At 47.4% G+C, this 15020-nt stretch overlaps 1 protein-coding gene across 1 annotated transcript in view; it reads left to right on the top strand.

The window, feature by feature from the left end:
- The window catches only part of LOC119953684 (dynein heavy chain 17, axonemal-like), an 821504-nt gene that overhangs the window by 556676 nt on the left and 249808 nt on the right, over window positions 1–15020 (top strand). The window contains 1 exon segment of the mRNA XM_038778213.1: window positions 12840–12942. Coding sequence (XP_038634141.1) covers window positions 12840–12942 — 103 coding nt within the window.

Below are 15020 nucleotides of genomic sequence, written 5' to 3'. Positions count from 1 at the left end.
CTCCGTGTTGGTGACTGCTCTGTCCTATGGCCACCTCAGTGACCTCCAGGGCCCGCTCCTTGAAGGACGTGAGGATTCTTATGTGTGGCACACCACTGCCAGTCTGAGCCCTCTCCCGGAGAGCTTTTTCTGAGGCGACACAGAGGGCATTGTTAGCCACATGTGTGGTTCACACTGGTGGTGGGGATGGGGGGGAGATGATTGAAGGATTGGGGAGATTGAAGGGAAAGGGGTGTGGAGGGAGGGTTGGGGGCCGCATGGAGAGTTGGGAGGGTGGATACTTGCATGGGGGTGGAAAGGTCTTGGGGTGGGGGCATTGGCGTCTACTCACTCTTGCTGCCCGGTGTAGGTCGTTGACCTTTTTGCAGCGTACTCACGGCCACCGCCACCTCGTCCCAGGAAGCACTGGCTGCCCTATAGCGGACCCTCTGGGACCCTCGGGTAAACAGGTCATCCCTCCTGGCTTCCACTGCATCTAGGAGCCTCCCCAGATCTACAACCCTGACTCTTGGGGCCCGGTGTCCTGAGTGCCATTGTTGTGAGCTGGCTGTGGTTATCTGAGCAGGTGCTTCTTGACCTTGTTAGGTGGGGGGGGGGGGGGGGGGGGGGGGGTGCTGCAGGCACGGTGCCGGCGAATCGGCTGGTGAGTCTTCATTTGTGGCAAGAAGCCCATGGAGAAAATGGACCAATTAACATTGAATAGCCAGGCCAAGCGCCGGGATGTTCGCTGCAGTTCCCGCTCGCTAATACACTTGGGGCGATTCTCTGGTGAAATGTCTAAGTGTGGTTAGATAGTGGTGAGAAACTCACCGACAGAGCCAGCAGGAAACTCCCAGCAAAACTCGACAGAAATAACATTGAGAAACCCATTAGATCTCACTCTTTATAATTGGAGTGCTCCCATGCGCACATTACAGAGATTTTAACTTTATTCCTTCAGTAGAAACTAGACAGAACAAGAGTTGAAGCCAAAGTGGTACAGTAAATCTTAAAGGATAACCTGTGAGATAAACCCCACAAAAAATGTTTAGGGTACGCTAACTCGGGTTGTCTCATGTTACTGCCCTGAAAATTTCTGTAAACCAACTTCCAAACCATCCAAACTTGATGTCGCTCAAAAACATTGAAGCAGGTCGTTAGCCTGCCATAGGTTTAATGGCGACTGGAGAGTTGGTTGGGGGAAGAATTCAGCAGGTCCAAATATCAGTTTTAGGCCTGTGTGAAATTATGGCAGGATCATCTGCTACTGCCCACCATGTTGGGTCCCGACATGTGTCATGAGAACATCGCTTTAAGAAATGTTTGGCTGCTCATATTACTGCAATGATGTCAGAGTGTGGGTGGAGCTGGGCTGTCTGTCAGCTTTTTACTTTCCTTTTAAGGCTGCAGGGTGTGTTTTAGTTTCATTTTCAGAGCTGGATAGCTGCAATCACAGCCAGAAGGTGTATTAGAATCTCTCTGTAATCTAAAGACTGTAAATCGATCCTGGTGATTTAAAACTAATAACACCATGTCGAGTCCCAATTAATTCCCACCAAAGGCTGGAAAGAAACTGATCTGCATTCGACAAATTGGATGCTGGTGAAGACTCAACCCAGAACACACCTGGACCGATGTGGCATGCAAAAGTTGGAACTTTCCTGAAGAAGACCATGGACAGTTTGTGGAGATCCAAGGAGAAGATGGGGGCCTATAGCTAACAGATCCTAGAGCAGCAGTGGGTGGGTGGAGCTTCAAAATCCTCCACACTGGATCACCTTGCGAATCAGCTTTCAGAGAGTTCTCCATGCAGAAATTTCACCTGGAAGTTGGACGTTCTTCTAGGCATTTTGCCACGGCATCGGATAGTCCAGCTGAAGACAGCAGAAGGCACGGTTGGTCAGTGAGCGTCTGGGAGTGCTGGTGGAGAGATGGGGGGATGCAATAAGGTTGATGAAAGAAGGATGGAAGAGGAATGAGGAAGTGATTCTGAGGTTCCAGCCCAAAGGCGGGTGTGGATGGATGGGGATTCTGGGGAAAAGCTATTATAAGTGTCTTTCAAGTCGACTTCCGGTGGCGTTTGCGAGCGGGTCAGCCGCATCGACAGGAGCTACCACTGGTGGCCACTATTTGCGGCACTTTCAGGGTTTTCCCCAATTCTTCGCTCTTTCTCTCCCCCCCCCCCCAGTTGTTGCGGCTGGAGCTGAGGTGGTGGGCCCAACACGCGCAGCGGTCGTAGCAGTGGGGGCGGAGGAAAACGGAGGACGAGGCAGCAGGCCCGAAGCCAGTGAGCGATGTAGATGAGATGTTCCACATCAGGTGGCTCCCGCCTAGAATGTTTTAAGAAGACTGAAGTCCCAGGTGAATTCTTGAGGAATACAAAAAAGAGCAGTAAGAAGTTTGAAAGAAAGTTTGTGAAAGTTTCTTTTTCTTGAAGGACGGATTTTTGGGGTTTTTTTATAAAACAAAAGATTGAAAGAAGAGGAAAAAAATAATAAGTCGTTAAAGGATGTGAAAAGCAGCGTTGAAGAAGGGAGGAAACGCAAGCTTGCTATTGAATGTGAGGATCAGCAAAAGCGCTGACAAGATGGCGGATGCCGGACTGCATGGTGGGGCCGCCCTGTTTTGGTGGAGAAGATGACCGAGGTGATGGCTGTGCAGCTGGAAAAGCAGTTTGCAGGGCACATGGAGGCTTGAAGGAAGGAAATGGCGGTTGCATTGAAGTCATTGGTGGAGGAGGCAATCGCCCCAGTGAGGGTAGCTGTGGCAAAGACATTGGCCAAGGCGAGAAAGCAGGGAGAGCAGATGAAGGAAATGGAGGAGGCCATGTTGCAGCACAGTGACCAGCTCACCTCGATGGGGGACGAGCTGCGGAGGGTGGTGGAGATCAACAGAGGACTCCAAGCACGCTCGAGGACTTTGAGAACCGCTCAAGGCGGCACACTCCGAGAACTGTGTGCTTTCCCGAGGGGACAGAGGGCCCAAGGCCAATAGAGTACTGCGCGTAGAGGTTGGCGGCGTTGCCGGGGGAGAGAGAGAGTGAGAGAGAGAGATTTTATTTTCATAATGGATAGCGGCGGGTCAGGCTCATGGGCAGGGCCTGGTAGTATGATGATGGTGGATAAGAAGGGTGGAAGAGAGGGTGAGACCCCCACGTGAGGGGGTTATGAGGGTCCGGTCAAAAGGTCAAGGGTGCTTGCGCATCTTAAAAGTTTGAAAGACGATGTAGCGATGGTGCAGGAGACTCACTTGAGGGTGAAAAACCAGGTGAGACTTAAAAAGAGCTGGGTGAGTCAGGTGTTTCACTCTGGATTTGACGGAAGGGCTTGGGGGTAGCGGTAATGGTCAGCAAAAGAGTACATTTCCAGGTGGAGAATGTGGTGGCAGATCAGGGGGGTAGATATGTGATTGTGACAGGGCTGCTGGAGGGGAGGTTAGTGGCGCTGTTAAGTGTCTCCAATTGGAACGATGTGGGATTCGCAAAGGTGTTTGGGGCCACCCCGACTTGGACACACATGTGGATAGCATGTTTAGCGAGTTGGTCACACCGCAGGTGAAAGTTACTGAGGGAGATAGAAAATGGGTGACCAAAAGACAGAGCAAGAGTAGGAAGGCAGTGCAGGTGTCCCCTGCGGTCATCTCCCTGCAAAACAGATATACCACTTTGGATACTGTTAAGGGAGATTTGCTCACCAGGAGAAGGCAGCAGCAGCAAGGTTCATGGCACCATTGCTGGCTCTGCTGTGCACCAGGGCAGGAAGAAAAATGGCAGGGCCATAGTGATATTGGACTCAATCATAAGGGGAATAGACAGGCGGTTCTCAGAAGGAGCGATCACAATATGGTGGAATTTAAAATACAGATGGAGGGTGAGAAGGTAAAATCAAATACTAGTGTTTTGTGCTTAAACAAAGGAAATTACAATGGGATGAGAGAAGAACTAGCTAAGGTAGACTGGGAGCCAAGACTTTATGGTGGAACAGTTGAGGAACAGTGGAGAACCTTCCAAGCGATTTTTCACAGTGCTCAGCAAAGGTTTATACCAACAAAAGGGAAGGACGGTAGAAAGAGGGAAAATCGACCGTGGCTATCTAAATTCAAGGAAAAAGCATACAAAGTGGCGAAGATTGGTGGGAGACTAGAGGACTGGGAAATCTTTAGGGGGCAACAGAAAGCGACTAAAAAAGCTATAAAGAAGAGTAACATAGATTGTGAGAGTAACCTTGCTCAGAATGTAAAAACAGATAGTAAAAGTTTCTACAAATATATAAAACAAAAAAGAGTGGCTAAGGTAAATATTGGTCCTTTAATGGGAAGGGAGTTTTAATAATGGGAGATGAGGAAATGGCTGAGGAACTGAACAGGTTTTATGGGTCGGTCTTCACAGTGGAAGACACAAATAACATGCCAGTGACTGATAGAAATGAGGCTATGACAGGTGAGGACCTTGAGAGGATTGTTATCACTAAGGAGGTAGTAATGGGCAAGCTAATGGGGCTAAAGGTAGACCAGTCTCCTGGCCCTGATGGAATGCATCCCAGAGTGCTAAAAGAGATGGCTAGGGAAATTGCAAATGCACTAGTGATAATTTACCAAAATTCACTAGACTCTGGGATGGTCCCGGTGGATTGGAAATTAGCAAACGTGACACCACTATTTAAAAAAGGAGGTAGGCAGAGAGCGGGTAATCATAGGCCAGTGAGCTTAACTTCGGTAGTAGGGAAGATGCTGGAATCTATCATCAAGGAAGAAATAACGAGGTACCTGGATAGAAATTGTCCCATTGGGCAGACGCAACATGGGTTCATAAAGGGCAGGTCGTGCCTAACTAATTTAGTGGAATTTTTGAGGACATTACCAGTGCAGTAGATAACGGGGAGCCAATGGATGTGGTATATCTGGATTTCCAGAAAGCCTTTGACAAGGTGCCACCCAAAAGGTTGCTGCATAAGATAAAGATGCATGGCATTAAGGGTAAAGTAGTAGCATGGATAGAGGATTGGTTAATTAATAGAAAGCAAAGAGTGGGGATTAATGGTTGTTTCTCTGGTTGGCAATCAGTAGCTAGTGGTGTCCCTCAGGGATCCGTGTTGGGCCCACAATTGTTCACAATTTACATAGATGATTTGGAGTTGGGGACCAAGGGCAATGTGTCCAGGTTTGCAGATGACACTAAGATGAGTGGTAAAGCGAAAAGTGCAGAGGATACTGGAAGTCTGCAGTGGGATTTGGATAGGTTGAGTGAATGGGCTAGGGTCTGGCAGATGAAATACAATGTTGACAAATGTGAGGTTATCCATTTTGGTAGGAATAACAGCAAACGGGATTATCATTTAAATGAAAAAATATTAACGCATGCTGCTGGGCAGAGAGACCTGGGTGTGCTCGTGCATGAGTCGCAAAAAGTTGGTTTACAGGTGCAACAGGTGATTAAGAAAGCGAAAGGAATTTTGTCCTTCATTGCTAGAGGGATGGAGTTTAAGACTAGGGAGGTTATGCTGCAATTGTATAAGGTGTTAGTGAGGCCACACCTGGAGTATTGTGTTCAGTTTTGGTCTCCTTACTTGAGAAAGGGCGTACTGGCACTGGAGGGTGTGCAGAGGAGATTCACTAGGTTAATCCCAGAGCTGAAGGGTTTGGATTATGATGAGAGGTTGAGTAGACTGGGACTGAACTCGTTGGAATTTAGAAGGATGAGGGGGGATCTTATAGAAACATATAAAATTATGAAGGGAATAGATAGGATAGACGCAAGCAGGTTGGTTCCACTGGCGGGTGAAAGCAGAACTAGGGGGCATAGCCTCAAAATAAGGGGAAGTAGATTGAGGACTGAGTTTAGGAGGAACTTCTTCACCCAAAGGGTTGTGAATCTATGGAATTCCTTGCCCAGTGAAGCAGTAGAGGCTCCTTCATTAAATGTTTTTAAGATAAAGATAGATAGTTTTTTGAAGAATAAAGGGATTAAGGGTTATGGTGTTCGGGCTGGAAAGTGGAGCTGAGTCCACAAAAGAGCAGCCATGATCTCATTGAATGGTGGAGCAGGCTCAAGGGGCCAGATGGCCTACTCCTACTCCTAGTTCTTATGTTCTTATGAACTGATAGTGGGGGGTGGGGTCCTCGAACTTGGTGCAGGAGCCAAGGTTGGACAGGTCACGGCCACTACATGACCCATTGACTGGGCCAAGATCTGGAGCACCGCTGTCATGTCCAGGTGGCCATAGCAGCCTGTGTCTGTGCTGCCCTGTCCTGTGCCTCAGCCACCGCCCACACAGGGTGCCCCAGGTCTTGAACATCTTGACCCATGGCCGATACCTTTGCCCCTCAGGCCACACCATGTAGTGTTGACTTGGGTGGCACACATGGTTGGCACCACCTCCTGTCCCTGCAGGCGGTTGGACTTCTCCAACTGCACGTGCAGGGGCTGGAAGATTGCCGACAACCCCTCATGTAGTCACCGGCTCTGTGCCAGCAGTGATAGGACCGCAGTTACCAGAAGCCTGAGACCCATCTGGAAGGCAGCTGGTCCCTGGGGTTGGGTCTCCCTCCAACCATCCACCCCCCTTGGGGTTCCTACATCTACCTGATGTACTGCTGCATATGTGTGGTGCACACCAGATACTGCTCCTGGAGCCCCTTCATTAACATGCCCAGCCGAGGTGAGTGTCTCTGTGATGGTGGATGGCGTTGGAGACAACTGTGAAAGAAAGTTGGTGTCGTCCCTGGGCTGGCGCTCTGGGGTGTTGCAGGCTGGCGTTTGGGGGTTTGTGTTGCTGTCCGTTGCCGACTCCTCGCTGGACATATCCTGGGGTTGTGGCTGGGAATGGTGGACACCAGAAGGCCCGACTCATGAGCAAGTGATCCTTAAAAACGCAAGACATGACCCGTGTTTTGATCGAGGGTTGGGGTGGGGCGTAGGGGTTGTGGGGTGGGGTGGGAGTGGTGGGCTGCTGGGGTTAGGGTAGTGTGGGTGGGGTGGGAGTGGTGGGCTGCTGGGGTTAGGGTAGTGTGGGGTGGTGTGGGGATTGTACCATGCATGCCATAGGGCCACCACAACTCAGTGGGGGCTCACTTGGTTCCCCGATGCCAATCTCCACCTTGATGGCTGCCCTCTCACTGGGCCCACCAACCAAGTCCTGGGCCCACCAACCAGGGCTAGGGCCTACCGCTCCATGGCGGTGAGGGGGCGCATGTCCGACAGGCCTCCTCCAGTTTTCTCTTTCTCCCTGTGGTTATGTGCCACCTTCTCCTGGGGTGGGGGGAGGGGGCAGGGAAACAGAAAATGCACTGTGTTAGGCAGTCAAATGCAGGCACCCCACAAAGGGGTGGACAGTTGTGGCCTTTTGTGAACAGAACACCCGGCAATGGCAAGCGGTGTGGTTGTGGTGCAGAGTGAGGTGCAAGCAGACAGCCAGCGGTCTGTGTTGTGACTAGTTGTGACTTAATATTTCTTGTTTTCCTTTTGCTGCTACTTCTTCTAAGGGTGCTCCGTTCCCTCTCTTGCATAGCCACTGCAGAAACTCTGAATGGTTACCATTGAAGTACAGGTCTGCATGCATCTTCACCAGAAACTGCTGGACTACGATCTCAAGGAGTCTGCCACCCTCTCCCTGGAGACCTCGATGTATGCACAGGTTGGCACCACTTGGTCAGCCAACAGGCGGGTGGACTCCTCTGACTCACGTGCCACCCTATTGCGGGCGTCCAACATCTCTGCCTGATGTTGCTTCACATCTTGCTGCTCTCCATGATCAGTTTGAAGGCCGATTCCAGAGACCCTCCATCAGATTGGGACCTCACAGATGCTTCTTTCCCAGCACCCTTCCAAGTGCTAGTGAGCTCAATTGACATCTCTCTTCTTGTGTTCTCTGCTCGCTCCCCTCTGGGCTTGGACTTGTGCTGAGGCCTGACAGGGATTCTTCTGGCGTTGGCCATGGTCTCTTTCTGGTGGTGTCTATATGTGAGAAAGGAGAGAGTAAGTGACTGCATGAGTTGCCTCCAGCATAAAGGCATCGTAGCCCTGAGGTTTCTATTCTATGCATGGACTCTTACTGAGTGGAAGCCCAAATCCAGTCTTCCCATCTCTAATTGTCCAGTCCCACTCCATACCTGCTGGGCTTTCCTCTCCTCGAACACTGTCAAAACTTTGAGATGCGTTTGCCCCCCTCCCATCTTCACATGTTCTTGCCAGTTGTGGCTTAACATATCCTGCTCAAAAAAATCAAAAAAGAAAGATTGAGAGGAATTATTTGTTGCATCCATTTGTACATTGCAATTTCAATTTCATTTCTCATACTTTCACTCTTAGAGATAACCCCCTGGATTGTATGGCATGGCATTAATGCACTGCATGTTATCCAGAAGGGTTCTGGGCCAGCACCCTACAGAATGCGGAGCTTATTCACAACATGGATAAGGCTCAGAGAGGCATATCACTTGCAGAGGTTGTAGGTATTCTCTGTGCAAGTCCCTCCACTTCCCCATCCCTTCCCCCGTGTGGAAGGATGAAGGAGGCACTATGATGGCAGAGTGGATGGGAACACACGAACAATGAAGTAAAGGAGTTTCACAATGTCCTTTTGCACCCCTACAATAAAAGAGATAAGGTAAAGAAAGAGTTATGGTTTCATGTGAGTCCAGAGCCCAGAATCAAAAGTCAAATGGTATATTCCTTTAGAGGGCAGTAGGCTGACTCTTGCAGGTTGATCTGTCTTTCCAAAAGCGGGGACTTCCATGATGGGAGAAGTCACATAGGGATGGATTGGCCTTGAAGGCACAAATGTACATGGTGACGATGTTCCAGTAGTTCAGTTTAGGTGGGTGCTGCTTTGTTATGCTCTTGACATAGCATAAGCTGTTTCCTTGATGTGCACTCTGACAAAGGAAGGTTCAGACTTGGAGATAGCTTTAACACGTTTATTAAACTGTTAACAATTCTCCTACTTGGATTCGACTCTCCCGTTAATCCTGCTATAGCTACTCAGACTGACGAACCAGTCTGCTACAATCCAGGTGGTGGGTATGATGTGTTTCAAATCAACCCTGTGTACACACTGAGTGTCTCCACTGAAAAGAGGAAGATCATGTGTGCTGTGTCCTTTTAAATGGGTTAGTGTAATGCCCTCCTGTGGTCGTGTCACCTCTGTGTGTATCGTGAATGCCCATTGGTTTGTCCTATCTTACTGACCTATTGGTTGAATGTCTGTGTGTCATGTCTCTGGTGCTCCCTCTAGTGTCTAGCTATTCTATGTGTATTTACATTAACCCCTTGTGTATTTACAGTGATGCATATCACCTCATCCCCCTTTTTTTCATGTTACATATTTTCTGTACAGTGTTAAAGAAAATTGAACAAAAACAAGTAAATAAGTGATACTATGTACAAATTATGATGACCGTAATCATGAAACAATAAGTCCAAATATTATGCATGAGTCCAAAATTCATTAATTATTATGGTCGAGTATCTTTCTTGTTTGGTTGGTGAGTTGGTGATGTTGATTATGGCATGTCCTTGTGAACGCCATCAGTGTCCCTGTGCGTAAGGAACCAAGAAATGGTCAAATCACTTTGTTGTCTGATTTGGAGTCTTTTTGTCTTCCGATGCTTATGGTAGCGATGTATGCAATCTGTGTCGTCCAGCTATGATATGTCATTGTACTGAGCTGAGCAGTAACAGTGTCCTGCATTTGCAGAGTTGTACCATGTTGTACCAGTCGTAGTTCCAGTGGCGTTGTGTTTGTCGTGCTTGTTGTCAGCATTGTTGCCTTTGGTATGCTTCTTGTTATTGTCGCTGATGCGGTTTTCATAGGTTGTGTTGGATGGTTCTGTTGTTGTGTTTGCTGCGCTCAAGGACCACATTCTGTGGATAATACGAGTCCTTCTCACAGTTACCCGCGTCAGCGTGCTTTGTGGCATCTGCTGTTTTCTTGAGCATGCCGTCACTGAGTTCGCGGCGTTCCCCGTCTGGAGTCATGTCCGGCTTACTTGAATCCGCTTTGGCTTGTGGTTTCTCCCCGTCTGGAGTCTGGTCTGTTTCACCTGAGTCGGTTTTGCCTTGTCGATGCTCCCTGTCTGGAGTCATTGCAGGCTCACTTGAGTCAGTTGAGGTTTCTTGATGCTCCACGTCTGGAGTCAAAACATTCAGGAATGCATTTGCTTGTGGAGAAGCTCGAGCGAGTGAGGTTTTGAAGTAACGTGGTGTCACCGGAGTCACCAGTAGTCTCACTGTGATTGTCGAATGCCTCTGTACACACTAGTTGAGGTCTGTCACATTGCACATCTTGTATGGGAAGTGGAATGCCGTCGTCACTTGTCGCACATACAGTGGGTAGAGCCTCAGTGCCTTCTTGTTGTTCACTTGAGCTGCGTAGACTGTCATAGTCTTCTTGCTGTGCACTTGAGCATGGCAGACTGTCACAGTCTTTCTGCTGTTCACTTGAGCGTGGCAGATTTGTATCGTCTGCTGCTGGTTGCTCAGAGGAGGTTGCCAGACCCTCATGGTCTTGTTCATGCAAGGACTGGGCTTTGGAGTCTTGCGTTGCTTCTATCGTGGAGTCTGTCCTCGAGCTTGCTGTGGAGTCTTTCATCGCTTTCTGTGTGGAGTCAGGGACTCTTCGCGGTGTGTGGATCACTCTGTGTGGCAGCAGGCCGCTCTCTGTGGGCTTGTACCGCTCTCTGTCTCTTGGTGTCAGGCCGCAGCATAATCCTGCACTCACGAGTCGGGATGTCATATATGCTGGGCTGAAGATTCCCCAATCCGAAGAACTTGTCGTCGGGGTCGTCAATATCCAACACGTCTAGTTGCAGTTCGGATTTGATATTGGGGTAGCCACCTCCCAAGGTGAAATCTTTGTCTGAGTCGTTGTCTTCCAAGACCATATCATCACGTTTTGTGTCGGAGCTGGCATTGGGCTCGCGATGTCCAAAGAAGAATTCAAAGTCTGAGTCATAGTCTTCAAGGACTGTATCATCTCTTTGGGCGGTGCTTACTGCTTGTTGCAGGGTTCTGCGGAGGTTACTTGCAGCTACTGGTCGAATTTCAGGCATTTGTGGTGTCATTCCAGGTGAAAGAATCAGGTTTTACGCCTTTAAATTTGTTCCCCGTGATTTGGGACATTTCCCCTTTAAGTGGGCATGGTCTGGGGCCTCTGACATCACAAAGCATGTGACGCAGGTCGCAGGAAGCGAATGGGCATGCTCAGATCGCTGTTCATTTACTTGGGGCCTTTTCCTCAACTGTGCATGTGCAGCACCTTTACCAAGATGGCTGCAATTCAAAACTGCAGATTTCTGCTGCAAGCCTACCTCGTGGCGAGTTTTGGCACCTCTTTTACCATTTTTTCTTGTATGTCCCTCACAGAATTCTTGGAATTTGTCCAGGACTGCCTGGAAGTCACTCTTGTTTTGCCCCTTTGAGTATTTGAAGGTCTGGAAGATTTCAGCTGCTCTTGGACCCGCGATGGTAAGTAGAAGCTTTATTTTCTCTGCATCCGCCACGCCATCTAGGTTGGACACTACCAGGTAGATCTCGAATTTCTGCCTGAACCAACGCCAATTTTCACTGAGATTGCCTTGGTACCTGAGCTGCTGTGGAACCGGAATCCCGAACATCATCTTGCCTGGCTGTTGTTGCTGGTTGTCACTGGTTGCTGAGTTGTAACTATATGGATTTAAACGGTCACCCCTGGATACCATGTTTTGTTATGCTCTTGACGTAGCATAACCTGCTTCCTTGAGGTGCACTCTGACAAAGGAAGGTTCAGACTTGGAGATAGCTTTAACACGTTTATTAAACTGTTAACAATTCTCCTACTTGGATTCAACTCTCCCGTTAATCCTGCTATAGCTACTCAGACTGACGAACCAGTCTGCTACAATCCAGGTGGTGGGTATGATGTGTTTCAAATCAACCCTGTGTACACACTGAGTGTCTCCACTGAAAAGAGGAAGATCATGTGTGCCGTGTTCTTTTATACCGGTTGATGTAATGCCCTCCTGTGGTAGTGTCACCTCTGTGTGTATCGTGAATGCCCATTGGTTTGTCCTATCTTACTGACCTATTGGTTGAATGTCTGTGTGTCATGTCTCTGGTGCTCCCTCTAGTGTCTAGCTAGGTGTAGTGTGTTCACATTACCCCTTGTGTATTTACAGTGATGCATATCACCACAGGTGCCAGGCAATGTTAAACCTGCAGATGGCTCTTTCTGAGGCTACTTGTGAGATGCTAAATGGTCGAGAGAGACAGGCTTCTTACCTGGGAGCCTGCTTCTCTTCTGAGGTCAAACAGAGATTACCCGAGTTCAGTTCCGCACGGTAATATTACAGGATCTAGCAGCTTGGAGGAGAATATATGACATACTTCCCACTTTTTCTCCTGGCTGTTGGACAAAGGTATTTCCACAGGTTTGGAATCTTGAATGTTTCACAGAGGAGTCCTTTGCAGACATACTGTCCCTAGTGACCAGGATTCTTCCTGAGGTATTTAAAGAGCAGTTTGAGTGAGGGGCATTCATACTTTTATTTAGATAACAGGTCTCCAATGTTTGACTGAAGGTTAGAAATTCCTTTCGTGTGAGTCATGGCTAGTCAGACGAAAGCTGGATCCCTTAAAAAAAAAACCCAATAATTTTAGAGAGTAGATATATATTTTTCTTCTTTTCTCTGGATGCGACAAAACCAATGAATCATTCGAGAAATATCGTGTAAATATAATGTATAGTAAAAGCTCCAGTACATATAATTCTGAAGGCAAATCAAAACATTAAAAACGGACTAGTTCACTCCAATAATTTTCTCAATGAAACATTGTAGTGTAATGATTGAATTAATTTGTACTTAAATAATACACATTTTTTGATTAGGTATGACAAGGTCAAGTTGACATTAAAAGATATTCATAACTGTCAGTACGTTGCCTGTATGAATCCCACATCTGGCAGCTTTACAATTGATTCTCGACTTCAGGTAAATAATTGTACATCATTTATTTTGAAGTATGATGTTGTTCATGATTCGACAGTGGTCCAGATATTCCTGAGCCAATTGATTCCTCTGTATTTTCTTCATTCCTAATTCGAATATATCACAGCTGGGCAGCACGGTGGCACAGTGGTTAGCATTGCTGCCTCACGGCGCCTAGGTCCCAGGTTCGATCCCAGCTCTGGCTCACTGTCCATGTGGAGTTTGCACAATCTCCCCGTGTTTGCATGGGTTTCGCCCCCACAACCCAAAGATGTGCAGGGTAGGTGGATTGGTCACGCTAAAGTTTCCCCCAATTGGGAAAAAATGAAATGGGTACTCTAAATTTATTAAAATAAAATAATACATCACAGTAAGCAAATGAAATGGAAGTAGCACAGTTAATGGCCAATATGTTCTGTGCATAATCTTTATTGATTTGACCGCTGTTACCATGATATGTTGTTGCTAGGTTTGAAGGATACTGAAAGGACACCATTAAACACTTTTATAGAAGTTAAAAAGAAGTCTATATTAACAATACTTAATTGTATACATATATAAAGTGGGTATGGAGAGGAATTCATACTAACTCTTACATATTACTATTCATCTCTAGACTGACCCCAGCTCTAGATTATTACAGTACTCATGATGAAATTTTAGGTATCAGATCCTCCTTCTACAAATCTTATACTATGGATCAAAGATTTTTGGACTTTGCCTTATCTCTATTCCCTCAAAAGAAATTTGCTAGAAAGTAGAACCACTCATTTCATTCTTGAAAAACTATGGCCGGAGATTCACTGTCGACAATACAAGGCTGAAAGTTGCACAAAATGACTTCGGGTCAGGCCCTCGAGACTATGAAGCCTGAACTCCATTTTGCAAGAGGCGAATAGTGAGCTATATGGGACACTGCTCACAATTTGATAATGAATAATTAACGGACAGCATTTTACGAGGCATGCACAGTCCACCAGGGAGGCCTTTGCAGCTTTAAAAGGGTGTCAATGGGCCTGCAGCTGCAGGGGCCTACTGAGCTCAGACAGCTGGAACTGAGGCATTTCATTAACTAAATGGACAAAGAGAGTGAAATACTTGCAGTAGATTCAGGAGTCCTTGATAAATGGGTCCTCCTGGCTGGTCCGTCTTTGGAGAGGTTGTAGCCATCTAAGATGGCCACCTGCAAAGGAGCATGGGAATTATGGCCAACCCAGGCCTCAGATAGATACACAGCCTATGTGTATCTAAAACACAGGTAACCAGACCTGACCAAAACCCGGGCTCGTTTACATTTTAATGACCCATTTTCCTAGGACAATAGAACTCCAATCAAGCAACTGGTACAGCCACAGACTGATCGGCACCACTCCCCTTACTCAAAGCACAACTGCCAAGGTCAATGACCGCTAAGGATCCGCCCAGCTACCAAGGCACCTGCCCCTTTATTGGCTGAAATCAAAGAGAGTGATCAGAGCCCTGTCGAACTATTGGGTCCAAGGTTAAGGACCGCCCCAAAGAGCGCAAAATCTCAGAGGGATAAAAGAGGGCGCAGCCAAGTGTTCTGTCTCTTTTGGATCCGGCCTGTGCCAACCCAATTGCAGCAGGAACAGCCAGCTAATTTCAAGACCAACGATCGCTACCTGACGGATGAGCCCAGCAGAGACAGAGCCACTTTATTTGAACCAGCCAAGTGAAATCCCGATAAAGGCCTTTATCTAATTTGCACAGCGCCGGTCGTCCTGAAGTTACGTACAGGTTATTGTGGCTGATAGGTTTAGTTTAACTCGTAGCAGATATTGTATTTGCATGTTGAGATAACTCTTGTGTATGTAAATAAACTATCTTTTGAACTATCTAACTGGTTGTGTGGTCATTTGATTGATATAAGGGAAAGGCTTGTGGTTCACCGAGATAAATAAAAATACCCACCGTATTGGCAACGTTGTCGGGACCCAAACAGAACAACAAGGTGTTCAAGAGTGGGTATCAAACAATTTTATTGAGGTATTTTTCAGCATTGTAAACAGTTACAGATAACAACAAAAGAAAAGGCAAAAATGTGCAAACATCGACATAAA

The sequence above is a fragment of the Scyliorhinus canicula genome, chromosome 18 (genome assembly GCF_902713615.1).
Source record: "Scyliorhinus canicula chromosome 18, sScyCan1.1, whole genome shotgun sequence".
NCBI classification, from domain to species: Eukaryota; Metazoa; Chordata; class Chondrichthyes; order Carcharhiniformes; family Scyliorhinidae; genus Scyliorhinus; species Scyliorhinus canicula.
This window is presented reverse-complemented; position numbering and strand designations above follow the sequence as displayed.